Source organism: Sus scrofa, chromosome 1, assembly GCF_054392235.1.
Source record: "Sus scrofa isolate SSC_HxYL_T2T_F1_AM1 chromosome 1, Sscrofa_HxYL_maternal_Yorkshire_Landrace_v2.0, whole genome shotgun sequence".
Classification (NCBI taxonomy): Eukaryota; Metazoa; Chordata; class Mammalia; order Artiodactyla; family Suidae; genus Sus; species Sus scrofa.
Window position 1 is genome coordinate 66,984,538 of NC_139383.1, and position 19,651 is coordinate 67,004,188.

The following is a 19,651-nucleotide window of genomic DNA, read 5'->3' on the forward strand; positions in this document are numbered from 1 at the left end:
TGCAAAATAGTCTTTATTTGACACAGGGCAAAGTCATGTAGTCATAAAATGAGCCTCAGTTTGTGCCCTCCTTTTGGACAGGGTGGGACTCAGGTTAATCTACCAGCCCGCAGTGATTAAATATCATATCATCTTTAGGAGGGCTTCTGATTTTTGTCTCTGGGTGGAGTCAGTGCTGATGTGAGAAATAATGAATAGACAAGCCATGGTATAGATGTTGCACTTGTCTGGAGATTTTTGTTGCTGAACCTGTACCCCTTCAGGACCTCTTCCTCCATCCCTCTCAGACTATGTCTGTTTGTTGCAGAAACGACTCATTGACATTACCAGTGGTAGAATGGGAAAAAGGAATCTGCCAAATGGACTTTCCATAATATATGTAAAAAGCACCTAGCACCGTACCTGGCAAGCGATGGAAAAATTTTCACCAGAGATTTCAATACTAGGTTCAAAATTTCAACTAGAAAAATGATGAGGGAATTCTGCAGCAGAAACAAATCTGACCAGCATCCATGAGGACACAGGTTTGATCCCTGGTCTCGCTCAGTGGGTTAAGGATCTGGCGTTGCCGTGAGCTGTGGTGTAGGACGCAGACATGGTTCAGATCTGGTGGTGTTGTGGCTGTGGCTGTGGCTGTGGCCAGAGGCTATAGCTCGGATTAGACCCCTAGCCTGAGAACCTCCATAGGCTGTGGGTGTGGCCCTAAAAAAAAAAAAAAAAAAATTGACAGTTTTTCTTTCCAAGTTACAATGTAAGAAATGCCTGTGTTGGTGGTTATATTAGTTTCCCAGAGCTGCTGTAACAAAGTGACCACAAACTGGATAGCTTAAAACAACAGAAACTGATCATCTCCCAGTTCTGGAAGCTAGGAGTCTGAAATTAAGGTGTGGGCAGGATTGGTTCCTCCTTTGGGGAGGAAGTGTGTATTCCAGCCTCTGGTGATGGCTTCTGGCAGTCCTTGGTGTTCTTTGGCTTATAGACATGTCACTCCAATCTCTGCCTCTGATTCACGTGCATCTTTTGTGTGTCTCTTCCAATCTCCCTCTCCTTACCATGAACCAGTCCTTGGATTTAGGACCTACCCTAATCCAGTAAGACTTCATTTAACTTAATTATATCTGCAGAGGCTATTTCTAAATATGGTCATATTCACAGGTAGTAGAGTTAGGATTCGGACATATTATTGGGGGGGAGGGGTGAAGAACAACTCAACCAAACTCCAGCTGCCTATTGATAAGGTTTGAGCCTCAGTGAATCCTAGACCCTTTTGGAAAGTTCACCCCTCCCTTGATTGTTGTGCTCTCATTGAGTCCGGCTGTCACCGATCTCTCTCTCTCTTTTTTTTTTGCCTCCACCCACCCCCCACCCCCTGTGGCATATGGAGTTCCCTGGCCAGGGATCAGATCTGAGCCACAGCTGCCACCTAGGCTGCAGCTGCAGCAACACCGATCCTTAACCCACTGTGCCGGACTGGGGATCAAACCTGTGTCCCAGTGCTCCCAAGATGCCGCTGATCCCATTGTGCCACAGTGATCTTTAGAATCCATATTTAAATATATTTGCACCCACCAAGGTTACATGATTAAATTCAAAATATTTTCCTAAAGGTTACCCTCTCCTTAAAATCAAACTATCAACTTGATGGTGGGAAGCAGAGAGCTAAGTGGGAAGTCTGGCCCTAAGAGGGTTCCCAAGGATACTCTGCACGGCTGCTCACGTGTGGACAAGGAGGATGAAGCCCTTCACAACTTAATTCGACTCTATTTTTCTTAAGTTTTAACAACCTACCAGAGTACATCGTCAGGAGATGTTAAATCAAAAGCACAGCTCTCGACGCCGTCTTTAAATTTGATGACCTTCGAGTAGACCCAGACAGGCCATGCCAGAATAAAGGAAGCTGCCCAAAGGCCCAGATTGATGCGGATCGCCCTGTACCTCGTTCTCCAACTCGTCAGTCGAAACGGCTGGACGAGAGCCAAGTACCTGAAAAGCCGGTTAAGAAGGGTTTGGGGACAATCAATATAAGAGCATTGAGATCGAAGGATGAAAGGTTCATGACAGAAGTAAATTATTAGTATTGTTATCCTCCCTGAAGTACACCTCTATCAGGGTGAAAGCGAGTTATATTGTATAAGAGCTGGCTGGTACCTGCAGAGAAAACAATTCTTGACCTCGCAAGTCTGAATAAACCACTCGGCTGTCACTTCCACAAAGGCACTGAATATGGTGAAATTCTGCTCTGCAAAACTCTTTCTTTACAAAGGGGCCTCCGTTGTACATGACACTCTGGAAGAATTTGCCTCTGAACTTGGGATTTCCTCTAGGAGGGAGTGGCCCTCTTTCCAGTAGGGTGTGCTGACCTAGGACAGGAAGGGGGAAAGTGTGCGGCTGGTTGAAGAATACTCAGCAGCAGGAGGCCTGACACCTGGGGCAGACATTCTGCTCCGATGGCTTTCTAGGCGTGTTCCCAGGCTCCTGGAGGTTCAGTTCACAGAATCACAGTGAAGATAAACAAAAGTGAGTGGTACACACAATGCAGATTCCAAAGAGAACTTAGGCTGGAGGCTGGAGGGGAGAAATGGACTAATTTCATGGGGAAGGGGCTTCTTTTTCCTTTTCTTTTTTTCCATTGTCATCCAGGAAAAAAAAAAAAAGATAATCGTTAATCAAACTTGAAATCCTGACACACCAAATAGATTTGGTCCTCCAGAAAATCCAAGAGTTTTTCAGAGCGAACTGAAAGCTAAAGCATGAAAAAGAGCTCAGATCCGGAGGATCATACTTGGGAAAACACAGTTTTGCTGGGCTGGGGTAGGGCTAGGAGTGTAAGAAAGCAGCATGAGTAGACATTAAATAAATGTAAATTATGGTCAGTTATTCTGTGCTTTTCTCTAAGTTTTTTTAGAGCTACTTAATGAAGATTTATAACAATGGAAAATCCCCCATCCCCTTGCTCTTTCACTTTCGCACAAGAGGCAGGACATTTTGCACTCAGTTAAGGGACCTCTTAGTGTGCACGGACTGGCTTGTGGCCCGGGTGCCTCAGCCACCCCTCTTTACCCACGCTGCACCTGTGTTAGCTGTTGCCAAGGAGAGAAGGCCCCCTTCCCTCCCTGCTGAGGGAAGGGATGAGGTAGTGATTATACAGCAGCCCAGCCATCATTCTGTCTGGGATAAAAGACGATGGCGTCATGGCCTTGATCAATTAGGGACTCTTCTCTGATCATCCTTCCAGCTGAAAACCCTTCAGCGGCTTTTCCTTGCCTTTCAGATCACATTCTGGATTCTCCCCAGGACCCCGGAGGTGTTTTTCCACTTGGCCCTCCCTGTCACATAGGCCGAAGCATGGTCCAGTCTCTCTCTGGCATTCCCTCCACACTATCCCCATTCAGGGTGGATACATGCTGTTCTACCTTCCTGGTAGGACCTGCCTCTACTTCCTTATGCTCTTCTTGTAAGACCCCACTTTGGTCTTCCTCTCAGGAAAGCTTTCCCTGACCACCCATGTATACGAGGACTCATGACTGTAAATGCAGATTATAGAGGAAATCTGCTTTTTCTTCCTAGTATGTATGACTGGGTGGAAATACACATTGACTGACTTTATGTGAGTCTGCACTTAATGTCTGCCTACACCTCTGGAAAGGAAGGCTCATGAAGGCAGGAGCCTGGGCTGACAGTTTAATGCCACTATATCTCCTGTGTCTGGGATAGTGCCTGGCATCCGGTTCATGCTCAAGACATAGTTGTTAAATGAATGAATAGGGAATTTTGGCTCCAATGTACTGACTTTTAGAAAATTTACTTACGAAAGCATCCGCTAATGAAAGTCTAGATAGCTTTCACCTGGAGACAGACATTTTTAATATTTTAGATGTTTACAAGAACTTTTTGTATTGCTTTGGAGGTAGGAACCCACTATTAAAATATTCCACACGTTGGAGTTCTCCTGTTGCACAGCAGGTTAAGGATCCGGTGTTGTCACTGCAGTGGCTCGGATTTGATTCCTGGCCTGGGAATTCCCACATGCTGCAGCCTCAACCAAAAAATAAAGTAGAATAGAACAGGATAGGATAAGATAGACTAAAAATATTCCACAATGTTGCAGTTATTAACTAATCAGAGAAAGAAAATGAAAGACTTATGGGAAACACTTGAAATTTATGATCCATTAAATTGACAATTAAAATAATTTAAATGTACAAACAATAAGGCATTATTGGATGGCACGGACATTTAGTTTGGGCCTCACAAAGAAAACTCCATTTCTTTTCTACAAAACTGCAGATTTTGTTGCACTTTTATGAATTTAGTAGAATTAGGATGGCAAGAAATGCTGAGGAGGTAAAGGTTCAGTTTTACAAAAATCTTCGTTTGTCCCTGACCATATGATCCTCTGAAGTGAGGGCAGGGAGAAGGATAAAGGCCTGAGTGTTGTAATTTGACAGGAAAATTTTAGCATGCTGTGTTCATACAATTAAAAAAAAACATGTTATTTAGCTGTGTAAGATACATGCATACACAAACACATATTCAGAAAAAACTGTGAACATTAGGAAAATGTTCTGTGGTCTGTTCTAAGGCAGACAATGTGCTTTCACCTCATTTGCAGTAAAAGGTTTAAAGAAAAGGTACAGGTTCCCCTCTTTAAAGAAAAAGCCATGGAGTTCCTGTTGTGATGCAGTGGAAAAGAATCCAACTAGGAACCATGAGGTTTTGGGTTTGATCCCTGGCCTCACTCAGTGGGTTAAGGATCCAGTGTTGCTGTGAGCTGTGGTGTAGTTTACAGGAATGGCCCGGATGTGGCATTGCTGTGTTTGTGGTGTAGGCTGGCAGCTGTAGCTCCAATTTGACCCCTAGTTTGGGAACCTCCATATGCCACAGATGTGGCCCTAAAAAGCAAAAAGAAAGAAAGAGAGAAAGAAAGAAAGAAAGAAAGACAGAGAGAGAGGGAGAGAGAGAGAGAGAGAGAGAGAGAGAGAGAGAGAGAGAGAAAGAGAGAAAGAGAGAAAGAGAGAAAGAGAGAAAGAGAGAAAGAAAGAAAGAAAAAGAGCGAGCCAGTTGCTCCTGCCTTCATGGCACTTGCATTGTATGAAGAAGTTTTATTTTTCTGAGAATGGGACTGCTGAGGCCTGTATTTCAGTTGCTTTTTGGCAGTGGGCCTGTCTGGTGCAGGGCCTGAGCCCTGGTGTTGGAACCCTGGTGTTGGAACCCTGGTAAACTCACCAGGCTTTACTCCACACCCTGTCAGCATTGGTAGCATCAGCTGAACTAACCAGGGCTACCCACCCAGTATGAGGATTAAAAAACATGATGTCAATTATAAATTGGAAGGTACACCACGTATTTGGGGAATTCTTTTTCAGAAAAGCAGCAGGATATAAAAATGCATCAAACATTACCACCATTATTCACATCTGAATAATAATGATCCAGTGAATGATGTATGTGAACCCTGTTATTCCTTTGTTTATCCAGCTGAAGGATTGCTCCTTACTTTCCAACCCCAAAGGTCTATTTGGAAGGATAAAAGAGACAGAACTCTGGAAAGGGTCCTGGATGGACTCAGAGAAATTTAACACAGCTCTCAAGACGGACATTCATTCATTCATTCATTCATCAATACTTTTGGAGCACCTGTGTGCCAGGCACTGTTACCCAGACATTTGGGATGTACTAGTGATCAAAGACCCTGCCTTTGTGAGGTTTACATTTGAGGGGTAGGGGAAGCTGGACAAAAAACAACATGCATATCTCCACACACAAAGTAGTTTAAATGGTGAAATATATTTGAAGCAAGGGAGAAAGAAAGAAGTAGATCAAGGCAAGGGGGGCTAAATGTGCTAGATTGGGGTTGGGGTGGGAAGAAGGTGGATTGAGACCTTAAGTGGGTTGTTCCCCAAGATGGCAGATCACTGTGGTGCTTAGTACGATTGTTCTGGGGGCTTGCTTCTGTTGGGGAGTGCTGCTGAGACCTGGTGTGGGCATCTGGATGATGCAGGGAACCCAACCTTGCATGCTTCCTAGGGAAGCCAGATGGTTAGGTACTTGCCAGCTACCTGCCATCTCTAGGGTTGGGCAGCCTGGGTCTGTATGGGGCTCCACCCCTCAGTGGCTCCATATGCACTTGCCATCACCATCACCTCCTCAAGTAACATTATGTGGTTGGTGAATATGGTTATGGCATATACAGAACCCAGTCCAACACATTTCTAATAATGTATAATTGGCAGCGTTTGCATTAACCGATCAAAATGAGGAGTGTAAAAGATGGTCTTCCTGGTACTCTGACTTCTCTTCGCAGCCACTTATTCTCAGTGCTTCACTTATTCCTTAAAGCTGCTAAGTGATGACAGGGTGTGCAAGACATTGAACTTGCCTGAAAAAGCCCTGGACAGGGAGCGAGCAGACCTACTTCAGTTCTCAGCTCTGCCACGGACTCTCTATGTGCCTTTGGCAAATCTCCTCACCTCTCAGGACTTCAGCTTCTTTATTGCAAGAATGATGAGGGGACATTCATTCTGGTTTCCAATATGTCATGACTTTGTGGGGTTTTTTTTTTTTTTGCCTTGCAGTTGATTGTAAATAAAACTGAGATCGCAAGAATGATTGGGAAAAAGGAGATTTTTAGTGTTTAAGTTTCCTATTAAAAAATTGACCTCAGGGAGTTCCCATCGTGGCTCAGTAGTTAACGAATCTGACTAGGAACCATGAGGTTGCGGGTTTGATCCCTGGCCTTGCTCAGTGGGTTAAGGATCTGGCGTTGCCATGAGCTGTGGTATAGGTCGCAGACGTGACTTGGATCCTGCCTTGCTGTGGCTCTAGTGTAGGCCGGTGGCTGCGGCTCTGATTTGACCCCTAGCCTGGGAACCTCCATATGCCACAGGAGCAGCCCAAGTAATGGCAAAAAAAGACGACATTAAAAAAAAAAAAATTGACCTCAGATTTCCTGCTATGGTACATTGGGTTCAGAATCCAATTGCAGCAGCTTGGGTTACTGCAGAGGCACAGGTTTGATCCCCACCTGGGCACAGTGGGTTAAAGGATCTGGCATTGCTACAGCTGCAGCACAGGTCAAAGCTGTGGCTTGGATTCAGTCTCTGGCCAGGGGAACTACCATATGCAGAGGATGTGGCCATAAAAAAATTTGACCTCTGAAAGGTGGAAAAATATTAACTGATCTGTCCTACAGGGAAATAAGCAAAAGAAGAAATGCTTCACTATTACAAACCAACACTGATGTTGCTTAAATTGGGATGAATTTGGGGAAGTACAGGCAACCCTGCATTATGTTGAGATATTTCAAAGCTCTTCACTTACCTGTCCACACTCATGACGGTCATGATGGCACTACAGGCAAACTGGTTGCAGGTATCCAGGGATGTGATGATGGTACAGAGAGGCCCCCCAAACACCCACTCTCCTCCTTGGGCCCACTGGTGAATAAGAAAAGGCATTCCAATGATGTGGACCAGATCAGCCACAGCCAGGTTGCACATATAAATGTCAGGAATAGTTTTTTTCCTGGACCTGAAAGAAATGGAGGAAAATTGGAGGATTGACATAGAGAGGACATACCTTCTTCAATTTATGCCATCTGTTACAGATTTTCAGTTGCCAAAATAAATTCTAAAAGTTAAATGGAAACCATCACACATGCACACATGAATGCCTTGCCCTGGGAGTATTTAAACACTTAAAACTATTTATCTGATAATTAACTGGGGCAGTTTAAAAAATGTATCCACTAATTCTTTGTTATTGCTTTCAAGAGGCAGCGTCTAATTGCCCACGCCTATTCCTTTGATTGTGGGTTGAATTTAGTGACTCACTTTTAATGAATAGAATGTAGTGGGATTGACGGTGTAACATTCAAAATTAGGACATAGAGGCCTGGGGCGGAGGTTTCTCTTTGCTCTGTCTTGGACCTCTTTCTCTGGGGAAAGCCAGCTGCCGTCTTGTAAGGATACTCAAGCAACACTCTGAAGAGGTCCATGTGGAGAGGAACAGAGACCCCTGCCAAACACCAACAACAACCTGTAACTTGAGCATGAGAGTGAGTTACTTTGGAATAGATGCTCGAGCCCCAAGCAAGCCTTTAGATAGTCATCTAAAGATGGACATTTCACCTGCAACTTTATGAGAAACCCTGAGCCAGAATCACTCAGCTAAGCTGCTCTTAGATTCTTGACCTTCAAAACTATGTGAGATAATAAATGTCTATTATTTTAAGCCACTAAGTTTTGAAGTAGTTTCTACATAGCAACAAATTATACCAACTCTAAGCTCACTCAGGCAAAAGATGTTTTGTCTTCACCTATCCTTCATACCATATACAGCTGAACAGGGAAAACAAATGTTTCCATTGTGGAATGCATTTCTTTTTTTGCCACTGAAGCTGTCAGTTCAAATCCTAAGGCCACTGTTACCAAAATTTTCAACCATTACTTAGAAATATTGCAATAAAATCTAACTCAATAGAAAAGACTATTAATTAAGACCTGGAAATCCAGACAGTGTGGAAAAGAAATCCGAACTGAGTGAACGGGTGGAGGACACTGAAAAAACTCTCTTGCCTCCTGTCGGGGAAGTGAAGACAGACAAATTTTCTGAGAGGAGAATTTAAATTTAAAATTCAGTTGGTCCCTATCTTCAAAGAGTTGGGACATTTAATAATAAACAGGTATCATCTTTTTCTGGGAGACACTAGTTGTTAATTCAACGCACATTTTATTGAGCACCAATTATATGTTGGGTATAATATTGTGCTTTGGACGGCAAAGCTAATAACTTATATACTGTAACATCCAGGAACTTATAGGCTAGCCATGTATATATAAATGGTCACATTACAATGTGACAAGAGAAAGCTAGAGAAAGCACAAGGAGCGCATGAAATGGAGTCTACTCCCTCTCCTGGGAGTAGTCAAGGCAAATCTGGCACAAGTAGCATCCGTACTGAGGACAGATAAGAATTTATAGAGCACGTAAGAATTAACCCTAAGATGGTGTCACAATTGCTAGTTCAATCTGGATCCACGGCTCTGTTGTTTGGAAGCTACTGTGTGCCTTTGTTATTAGGAACAGCAAATTCTATAGCCTATGAACTTTATATATCTCAGCCATCAAAGCCTTGTCAGAGGCATAGGTTGGGGCCAGGATATTTAACCCAGGCCCTGGCAGTGTGCACAACATGTGGGGGAACTAGTGCAATCACACCCCTTACTCAGCAACCACACCCTGGGCACTGTTGATAAGGCAGGTTGGGCTCTTGACCCCAGGAGGTTGATGACTCATATCACAAAGACCAAGAAGGAGAAAAGACTTGAGGAAAAGATCATGTCAGCCGAAAGGGCCACCAAGCAACTGTCCTTGGTCTCTAATCTTCTGTCTTCTCCAGGCCATTGGGAGTCAGGGGAGAGGAACTGACACTAGTAGTCCAGTAGGAGTTCCACACTTAAAACACACACGTGCGTGCGCACACACATACACACACACAATAATTAAAAAACCCCTACAAATCTTAGCCTATAAGTAGGTGTTATTTCCACTTGAATTGGGATATAAACTATAAGCAGTTGCTTAGGCTCTAATTTCAGCAGTTAACCCATGGCCCTTGCTCTCCTGCAGATAGACACCCATCATTTACTGATCATGAGCTATGGTAATTCCTTTGTGGAACTCAGTAGTGGCCATTAACTGGCAATTAAAAAGAATTAAATAAAAGTGTTGCTAGATGATACTCTGTATAGCAGAAGAGAATTCTGAAGCAAATGATGTATTTATCTGGGCATAAGGTACTAGAGCAATAAAAACAACATATTATACTTATTATTATTTTTTTACTGAAAGCAACAGCATATAGAAATTAAAAATAACTGAACAGAAATAGTAAAACTTCTAACTATACAACTTGCTTTCTTTTTTAAGGTCTAATTTATCTTCAGATTTCCTGTTGCCAGATTTCATTAGACTTCTATCTCTCATGAACCAAACATTAAAAAAAAATGTAGGAGTTCCCACCATGGCTCAGCAGAAATGAATCTGACTAGTGTCTATGAGGATGCAGGTTTGATCCCTGGCCTCGCTCAGTGGGTTAAGGATCTGGAGTTGCAGATGCAGATGTGGCTTGGATCTGGCACTGCTGTGGCGTCGGCTGTGGCGTCAGCTGGTAGCTATAGCTCTGTTTCCACCCTTAGCCTGGGAACCTCCATATGCCGTGGGTGCAGCGCTAAAAAAAAAAAAAAAAAAAAAAAAAAAAAGCCAAAAAAAAAAATGCAAATCAGTGATCATAATATATGGCCAAATTTAATGAATGTTATGACAAATTATGATAGTCTGCAATACCATGCAATAAATGATATAGTTGTTACAAATCGTAGTTTGGAAGAATATTTAATCAAATAGCAAACTATTCCTATTTGAATATTTAGTCAAATGGGATAATGACCCCAAGTTTCTTTACACATTTGTTTAAGAATATGGTGAAATAATATGTTACAGTGATCACAGACTGTGATTATCTATTTGGTAATAGTAGCATGACTGATTTTGACTTTATTCTTTGTATTTTTTTATGTTAAAAATTCTATTTACTTTTTGCAAACAGAAATGACAAAGTATGAAATGGATTAGATAGAACCAAACAAAAAATGTAACATCTCATATGCAGGATGATGCTTTGCTGATCAGCCCTCCCTCAAGTCCATTTTCCCCTCTTCTGCATTTGCTCCTAGGTCTCCTTGCCAACTGACTTTTGGCTTGTATTGGCTACTAGGAAGCAGGATTGGAGGGAAATTGGAGGGTAAGAAGAGAGGAGGGGCCAGGGTATATGTGCAACAAAGGTGTGACAACAGCTTACATATAGCTGGCCCTCTGGGGAAAGTAAAGAACTGGTCAGGGAGAGCATTAGTTATGATTTAAGCTGGGTGGGATAAAGGAAGAGGCCTTGTTCTAAGCATCTCCCCTCTCTGTTTTAGCAACTCATGTTCCATCATTAGACCATTAGTGCTCTTTCAGGTTAATTCACTGTCCCTGTAATCATTAAAGCATGTAGACACCACTGGGAAGGATGAAAAGTAAGATGTTTCAGGAGTTCCCTCATAGCTCAGCAGGTTAAGGATCCAGCATTGTTACTGCTATGGCATGGGTTGAACACCTGGCCCAGAACTTCTACATGCCGAGGGCACAGCCATCACCGCTCCCCTCGCCCACCAAAGTAAAGTGTTTTACTAATTCATGATTTAGTGTAAATTAATTGAGTTGACAGCCAGTTGAGGGCAGAGAATGACAGAGTAGGGATGTTTTATTTCTAGGGAGACAAGGCATCCTTTGGAGATTTTCTGCCCACTTGAAGTGGTCTGTCAGTAGACAGGATTAAGATGTATTCAGAAGGTTGAGGGGGGCAGGATCAAAGGAGAAAAAGTCATCTCTTTATCGAAGTAGTTTTCTGGGCACCCCAGGGCTGTGGAGAATAGTTGAGTAATGGAGTTGAGTTCATAGGTCTCTTTCTGAAGAACAAATGCAGAAAATCTTATGTTATCATTGGCCCAATTTTCCTCCTACATTTTCTAACCTGGCTTCCTTTGACTTCCCATAAATTTAAGTACGAGAGACTGGTAACAATCTGGCCTCATTACTTTATAGTGACCCTCCTAATGCATAAATTGATTCTTACTTTTTTTTTTTTTTTTAGGGCTGCATGTGTGGCATATGGAAGTTCCCAGCGGAGGGGTCGAATTGGAGCTGCAGCTTTCAGCCTGTGCCACAGTTACAGCAATGCCAGATCCGAGCTGCATCTGCAACCTACACCATAGCCTGTGGCAGTGCCAGAACCTTAACCCACTGAGCGAGGCCAAGGATTGAACCTGCATCCTCATGGATACTAGTTGAGTTTGTTTCTGCTGAGACAAAATGGGAACTCTGATTCTTACTTTTTAAAAAAGCCACATAGGACATCTTATTCTGCAAGCTCTAGCTTCTTTAAATCTATTTTCTTTTCCATGCATACTTGTAGTCTTCATTTGGCAAAGTCAGAAGTTAATTCATTGCTTGTGTCCCAGCATTGCTAATAATCTTACTGACTTTAAGTTCTATTCACTCTCTCCTGATACAAGTATTTATCATAAGTGGGAAAGTCCTAAATCTTAAATTTATCTATTTCTTTTTACTTTTAGTGTACTCTTAGTGTTTTAACTGAGCCACCTGCCTGTTATGAAGGTAACAAATAAAGGATCATGGCAAGGCATGATAAAAAGATTAGTATAAATTGCCTTAAAATTTTTGGAGAGCAGTTTTAAAAAGTGTTAGATAAATTCCAAGCCAAAAAATTAAAACTAATTTACTTTCAAATGACTTTTTGAGAGATTTATAAATTTTTGGAAAGCAATTTGCAAAGAAAAATATTAATTTCTTAGCAATAAAAATAAAATTAAGTTGCTTCCAAATATTTTTTGGAAGATTAGAAGATTCATCTTAAAAGCTCCATTAACATATATCTTCTCACATATTATCTATAAAATGGTAATGGTATGAAGTAGCAGATTTTTCATAGTAATTGCAAATAAATTTATATGGTTGTTCAGATTTCCCCCCCCCCAGTTTAATGACTATTTGCTTTATGCTGAGAATCTGTTTCTAGGAATTATAGCTCAGTATTGACTTTGAGAAGAGTTCACATTCCATATTTCTTCTTCATTCCAGCTTTGTCTCCATTTGAGTTGGGGGAATCAGGCCATTATCTATTAGTGTAATTTGAGGGGGACCAAGAAGTTTCTCTGGCTCCAAATATTTCTTCAACAGCTTGTCACTGTACCTGAGATCCACACTGCAGAGTCTTCGCATGTAAAAGTTGTCTGTAAAAATGCAACCACTTCTGGAGGGCTAACACCTTATGAGGGCTTCGTTTCTCAGCACTGGGACCAACACTATGGGCGTGAGACGTGCTTATGTCGTTAGGGAAAGATGGCGAAAATACTAAGGGGCGTGAGGGAAAGACGGAAGGAGAGGGGGCAGGTACAGTGGGTAAACAGGGAAAGCTAGAAACACTCCTGTGTCTCCAGCTATTAACTTTCTACCCACATTGTTGCCTTCTTGAGGCTTTCTGAGAATATTTGATTACTTTTATCTCCCTTCCTGGAACTTATTATTTGAACCCCTCCCCCCCCAACTGGATTATTTTTAATGTCATATTATTTTTCAAATGAATTCATGTGTTTAAATCTTATCTTCTCCCCTGAACCATGAACTTTTTTGAGTCAGCTGCTGCCATTTTTCTTTGGTATTAACATAACCTGTAGCATAGTGCTGGGCAGACAATGGGTATTTAATGATACATATTGAGTCAAACTGCTTCTAGTACTTATAAAATAATTTCAAATGCTTGATATTTACAAATGGCTTTACAGGACCCAATAAGGAAGGCCTGAATTCATTAAGAGTAGGATTTCAGTGTATCAAATATATCTTCAGTTATGAATGGTTTAAAAAAAAAAGCACCATTGATACACTACACTTCACTACAGAGATAAGGACAAGAAAGATTTGAAAGTAGGCTGGCTGATGAGAAGCCATCTGGAGAAAGTGACCTGTGATGGGCTTTCTCAGGGATAGCACACGTCATCCCATCACCATCCTGAGGTTCTTAACTGGTCCTGTGAGGATCTGTCCATCCACATGGCAAATCCAGTCATCTTCCTACTTTGGATGATTTGTTTGTTTTCATTAATGGGGAAGAAACAGCCTGGAATTTGGAATCATGGGATCTGAATTTACGTGCCAGGACTGTCACTCACTAGCTGTGTGATGCTAGATGAGTCATTTTCTCTCCTGAGCTTCTTTCCTCAAATAAGTATCATAATAATACTGCTGTGTTGAGGAGCAAATGAGCTTACAACTGTGCTTTGTGTAATAAGTTACATAAATGTTTTTTGTAGTTTTGTGTGTTAATATAATGCTGAAAACATCCTTTCTGTGAAAACATCCTTTCTGTAACTCAGAATGTATTTTATAATATATACATATAGACAGTTTTTTAAAGTGGTGGCTGTAAGACCAGAGATGGCCTGAATCTTTAGTTAATCAGGATAAAAAGTTTTAACATCTCATATGTATTAAAACAATGTGAAAAAAATCAGGGTAGCAAAGATAATCATGTAGTGATGGGGCACGTGTACACTAAATTCATTTTGTCAAGAGAAGAAGTAGAGTCGACCCCCAGTATCCACCAGGGATTGTTCCAGGACAGCTGCCCACACCTGTACCAAAATCCACAGATACACAAGTCCCTTATATGAAATAGTGTGGTGTTTGCTTATAACCCACATGTATTCTCCCTACTAATTTAAATTGTCTTTAGGTTACTTATAATACTTAATAACAATGTAAATGCTATGTAAATAGTTGTAAATACAATATAAATGCCATAGAAATAGTTGCTAGTTTCAGCAAAGTTTTGCATTTTGGAACTTTCTGGAATTTTTTTCCAAATATTTTTGAATATTGCTTGACTCCCTGGATGTGGAACCTATGGGTACCAAGCCCATGGATACTGAGGGCTGATTGTAATCTGGTCTTATGCTACAAGCTAAACCTCAGGCTCTAAGTTTGAGAGGAAGCAGGACATTAGCTGGATGACATGAGAGATGTGAGGCAAAGGCAGGAGGTGCTAGGGCGCAGATGCCTCTCCATCTGGCCTGCACCCAGGTGGTCTGTATTGAGGGGACCAGCCCACCATGTATGATGGCCTGAATCTTTAGTTAATCAGGTAGAGTCACTCTTGCTTGAGTGAGTGCAAGAGTCTTTTTTACCAGCCAAACCAGGTCAGCCTCTTATTAATAGGAAATTAAATAGTTGCCTGGCAGTTTAAATCCGTACCTGGCTTCATTGCCAGAGATTCTGAGTTAACTAGTCTGGGATGAAACTGTGTATTCAGATTTTTAAAAGCTTCGAGGTGATTCTACTATGTAACTAAGAATGAGAACTGCTGCCTTACAAATTCACTAACTCAGCAGTAAGCATTGGCGTAGCTTTTTTCATTTTATATCTGCAACTCACTCAGATGTTACTTAATACACGAGAAAAATATCTGTAGAACTTCTTTAATTTTCCTAAGCAAATATTTCCCAAACCTGATTTCATTAAGAAAACTCCTTACAGGGGGAAAAGGATTCCTTTAAGGAGTATAGAATGTCCCTAAATCATGGAAAAGAAAAAGAAGCCCTTACCTTATTATAGTGAATACAATGAGGATGTTGCCCGCTAGCCCTGTTGAACAGATAATCCCAATCATGGAAGGGAGAATGGCTGTGTCCACCACGCTGAGGATTTGATAAGCAAACTCTTGATTCCAGGATTTGTTAAAAAATTCAGCAGATGTGTTACAACAAGATGAATGGAGTGAATTCATTGTTCACAAACCTCCAGTGGTTAAAGCTGTGAAGGAATAAGAAGTGATTTCTTTAATGAATTTTTAAGGCAGTTCTCTCAATATAGATTTTCTTTGACTTAATCAAAGATTTTTGGGAGTTCTCATGGTACGGTGGTGTAAGGGTCTGACATTGTCCCTGCAGTGGCTTGGGTCGCTTCTGTGGTGTGGGTTTGATCCCTGGCAAAAAAATGTACTGGAGCTTTCTTTGCACCAAGAATCCATGCAATGTAAGATTCCAGGATGAGCTTGATTGCACCCTGTCTGTAATGATGTGACGGATCACTGGAGGAGATACTTAGCAGCAAATTGCTGAACAGTGTACTAAGACAGTGTGCACGCTTCGAGCAAAGCTAATATTTACTCAGTACACACTGGTACTGGTTTTATTCAGCTGGCATCTGTTCTTATTGGCCTACTACATGTCTAGTCATATTGGCTAGGACCCTCAAAATACTTAGGTTGTTAAATACATCTTATCTGTCTGCTACAAAGTGCATGGGGGAACCAGCTCTGATTGTTTAGGAATAAAGTGGGATAAGACTTCCTGAGATGATTCCTGGACTGTCTTTAAGGATAAGGAGGAAGAGTTTGATCAGGAAAGGACAAAGTGGGAAGGAAAAAATCTTGTAGCAAGTTGAGGTACTATGTACAAAGATGAATTATGGCACAGGAAAAGACGTCCAGCAGCCAAACTAAAAATAAATAAGTAAACAAACAAAACCAAATGGAACTGGAAAATTATTTGCTTGACCAACCATATTGATAAAAGACATTTAAAAAAATGCCATCTAAGTCTTGTACCTGGCAATGGTAAACTGAGTAACTCAGATTCACCCTCCCACTGAAAACAATAAAATATTCTGAGCAAAATCTACATATGGGTATGTGTGAATAGGTGTGTGTGTTGTGTGTGTGTGTGTATGCATATGTACAGCAATTTAAAATTATTCAAGATCTGAAAAGTTTAGTGGTCCCTCCCTGGACCGTTTTTGGATGAGATCTGGTAACTGCAAGATAAACAGACTATTGAAGCATCAAGGGTATTTTTATCCAGAAGGTACTTACTAATGCCACAACCATTTGCGCTCTGGTTCAGTGCCTATGCTGTGTCCAGAGGGAAGTCAAGGCGCTCAGCCTACTGGTGGTGGGGAATTTTTCAGAAGAACCTTCCTCTGAGCTGGAGCCCCAGGAGTGACATCGTTAGGTATGCACGGACCTGATTTAGGTGTTCCTCTCCCACTTCCACAACCACTGAGAACTGCTGAGAGACCCTGGTGCCTTTGGGATGGAGAAGAAAGAGGGAAGGACGAGAGAAGCAGATATTCTCTGGGAAGTCGTAGCTTCCAGAGACCCTGCTCTGGAAGGATCCTGAAGAATCCTTTCTCAGATTTGTACCCTGAGTTGGCAGGTCAGGGACTCCCAAGGCTTGAACCTAATCTGATGTGGTCAAGGCCTATGAAGGCCTCTGAGTACTAGACAGATGCAAATGCAAATCCATTTTAAAGGAAAAAACAGCCATCCTAGGCCTCAGAGAATCCTCAAAATATTTTTGAGGGTAATGGCCAGCAAGCAGTTGAAGACACAAGCACTGCTTATATACTGATTGAAATAAATTAAAGACTTAAATGCAAGAACCTAAACTGTAAAACTACAAGAAGAAAACATAGGGAAAAAGCTCCTTGACACTGGTCTTTGCAATGATTTTTTTGGATATGACATCAAAAGTACAAGGAACAAATGCAAAAATAAACAAGTGGGACTATATCAAACTAACAAGCTTCTGCACAACAAAAGAAACAATCAACGAAATCAAGAGACAACCTATGGAAATAGGAGAAAATATTTTCAAAACATTTACCTGATAAGAGATTTATATCCAAAATGTATAAGGAACTTATATAACTCAATAGCAAAATACAAACAGCCCAATTAAAAAAAATGGGCGAAGGACTTAACTAGACATTTTTCCAGAGAAGACATACAAATGGCCAATAGGCATATGAGATGCTCAGTATCATTCACCATAAAGAAATGCAAATCAAACCACAATGAGCTATCTTCTCACGCCTGTTGGGATGGCTATGATGAAAAAAAAACCCCAAACAAACAGAAAATAACAAGTGTTGTCAAAGATGTGGAGAAAAGGGAATCATTTGGCACTGTTGGTAGGAATGTAAATTAGTATAGCCATTATGGAAAAAAAACTGGAGTTTTGTCAATAAATTAAAAATAGAACCATCATATGATGCAGCAGTCCTGCTCCTGGGTATACGTCTGAAAGAAATGAAGTCAGTATCTTGAGATACATGAACTCCCATGTTCCTTGTAGCATTATTTACAATCATCAAGACATGGAAATAACCTAAGTGTCCACTGATGGATGAATGGATAAAGAAAAGGTGATATACACACACAGACACAGGGAAATAATAAAGAGCCATAAAAAAGAAGGATATCCTGCTTTTTGTGACAACATGGATGGAACTTGAGTGTATTATGCTAAGTGAAATAAGTCCAGAGAAAGACAAATGCTGTATGTTCTCACTTATATGTGGAATCTTAAAACGCTGACCTTATAGAAATTGAGAGTAAAATGGTGGCTATTAGGGGCTTGGGAGTGGGGGAAGAAATGGGGAGATGTTGGTCAAAGGGTATACACTTCTAGCCATAAGACGAATTTCGGGAATCTAATAAACACCACGGTGACTATAATTGACAGTATCATATACTTGAAAGTTGTGAAGGGAGTAGATATTATTACCATTAAAAGGTAATTATATGCATGGACAGAGGTGTTAACTACCCTTTTGTGGTAATCATTTTGTAATATACATGCACCAAATTGTCATGTTGTACACCTCAAATATGTTATATGTCAGTAATATCTCAATAAAACTGGGAAAAAAGGAATGTGGTATATACATACAGTGAAATATTAGTCAAGCATAAAAATGAAGGAAATCCTGTCACAGGCTACGACATGGATGAACCTCCAGGACATCATGCTAAGCAAAGTGAGCCCATCGCAAAAGGATAAACAGTGCACGATTACACACACATGAAGTATCCAGTGCAGTCAGACTCACTGAGAGCAGATTGGTGGCTACCAAGGATAGGGGTAAAGGGAAATGAGCAGTTGCTGTTCAATGGGAATAGAGTTTTAGGCATGCCGGGTAAAAAATTGCTAGAGATCTGCAGCACAACGTTGTCTTTATTCAACATTCAACACTGTACTGTTCACTCAAAAATTTGTGTAGAGGATTGATGTCATGTTTGTGTGTGTGTGTTTATCAGAATAAAAAGCATATGTGAGGAGTTCCCATTGTGGCACAGTGGTTAACGAATCCGACGAGCAACCAAGAGGTTGCCGGTTGGATCCCTGACCTTGCTCAGTGGGTTAAGGATCCGGCGTTGCTGTGAGCTGTGGTGTAGGTTGCAGATGTGGCTCAGATCCCATGTTGCTGTGGCTCTGGTGTAGGCCGGCAGCTACAGCTCCAATTCGACCCCTAGACTGGGAACCTCCATATGCCGCGAGAGCAGCCCAAGAAATGGCAAAAAGACAAAAAAAAAAAAAAAAAAAAAAAAAGCATATGTGAGAGGACAAAATGAATATTTGAGAAACAAGGCAGAGTGAATATTTCTTGGTCTAGACAGAATATTCCAGTCTGTTATCAACTTTGCCTGTTGGTAAACTATGCTCACAAAAAATAAAAAGTAACATCAAAATTGAAAAAAAAAAAAAAAAAAGGAGATACATCAAGAGAGCAAAAAGGCAAGCCTCACAGGATATTTCTTTTTTTTAAAAAAATGATTTTTATTTTTTCCATTATAGCTGGTTTACAGTGTTCTGTCAATTTTATACTGTACAGCAAGGTGACCCAGTGACACAGGATATTTATAAGATATATAACCAACTGCAGGCTCTTGTTCAGAATATATAAAATATCTATACAAATCAATGAGAAAAATTGTACACAATTTTTAGACTATTCGACAGAAAAATGGCCAAAGATTTCAATAGGCATTGATGTGTGTCCATGGTCAATAAACACTTTAGAAGGTATTCAATAATCATTTGTGGTAAGGAAATGGCAAATTAAAACAATAGGGTACCTATACATATCTATCAGATTGGTAAAAAAAATGTCAAATCTGAGAGTTCCAAATGTTGGTGAGGATACGGAGCTGCAGAAACTCCTGCCACTGGTATGCCACTGTGGAAAA

The 19,651-nt window shown here is 41.0% G+C and overlaps 2 protein-coding genes across 5 annotated transcripts in view; one reads left to right on the forward strand and one right to left on the reverse strand.

Annotated features, from left to right (window-relative positions):
* The window catches only part of LOC100515111 (uncharacterized), a 441,565-nt gene that overhangs the window by 289,598 nt on the left and 132,316 nt on the right, over positions 1 to 19,651 (forward strand). The window lies entirely within an intron of this gene.
* The window catches only part of MCHR2 (melanin concentrating hormone receptor 2), a 41,880-nt gene that overhangs the window by 6,220 nt on the left and 16,009 nt on the right, over positions 1 to 19,651 (reverse strand). For 2 of the 4 annotated variants that reach the window (XM_085012149.1, XM_085012152.1), the window contains 3 exons: positions 15,225 to 15,432; positions 7,321 to 7,530; positions 1,789 to 1,983 (listed from right to left, as the gene is read on the reverse strand). In XM_085012149.1, coding sequence (XP_084868275.1) covers positions 1,789 to 1,983; positions 7,321 to 7,530; positions 15,225 to 15,406 — 587 coding nt within the window. In that variant the 5' untranslated portion in view covers positions 15,407 to 15,432. Of the gene's footprint in view, positions 1 to 814; positions 1,984 to 7,320; positions 7,531 to 15,224; positions 15,433 to 19,651 lie in introns of those variants that run through there. The other 2 variants (XR_014837331.1, NM_001044609.1) reach the window with 2 other exon arrangements.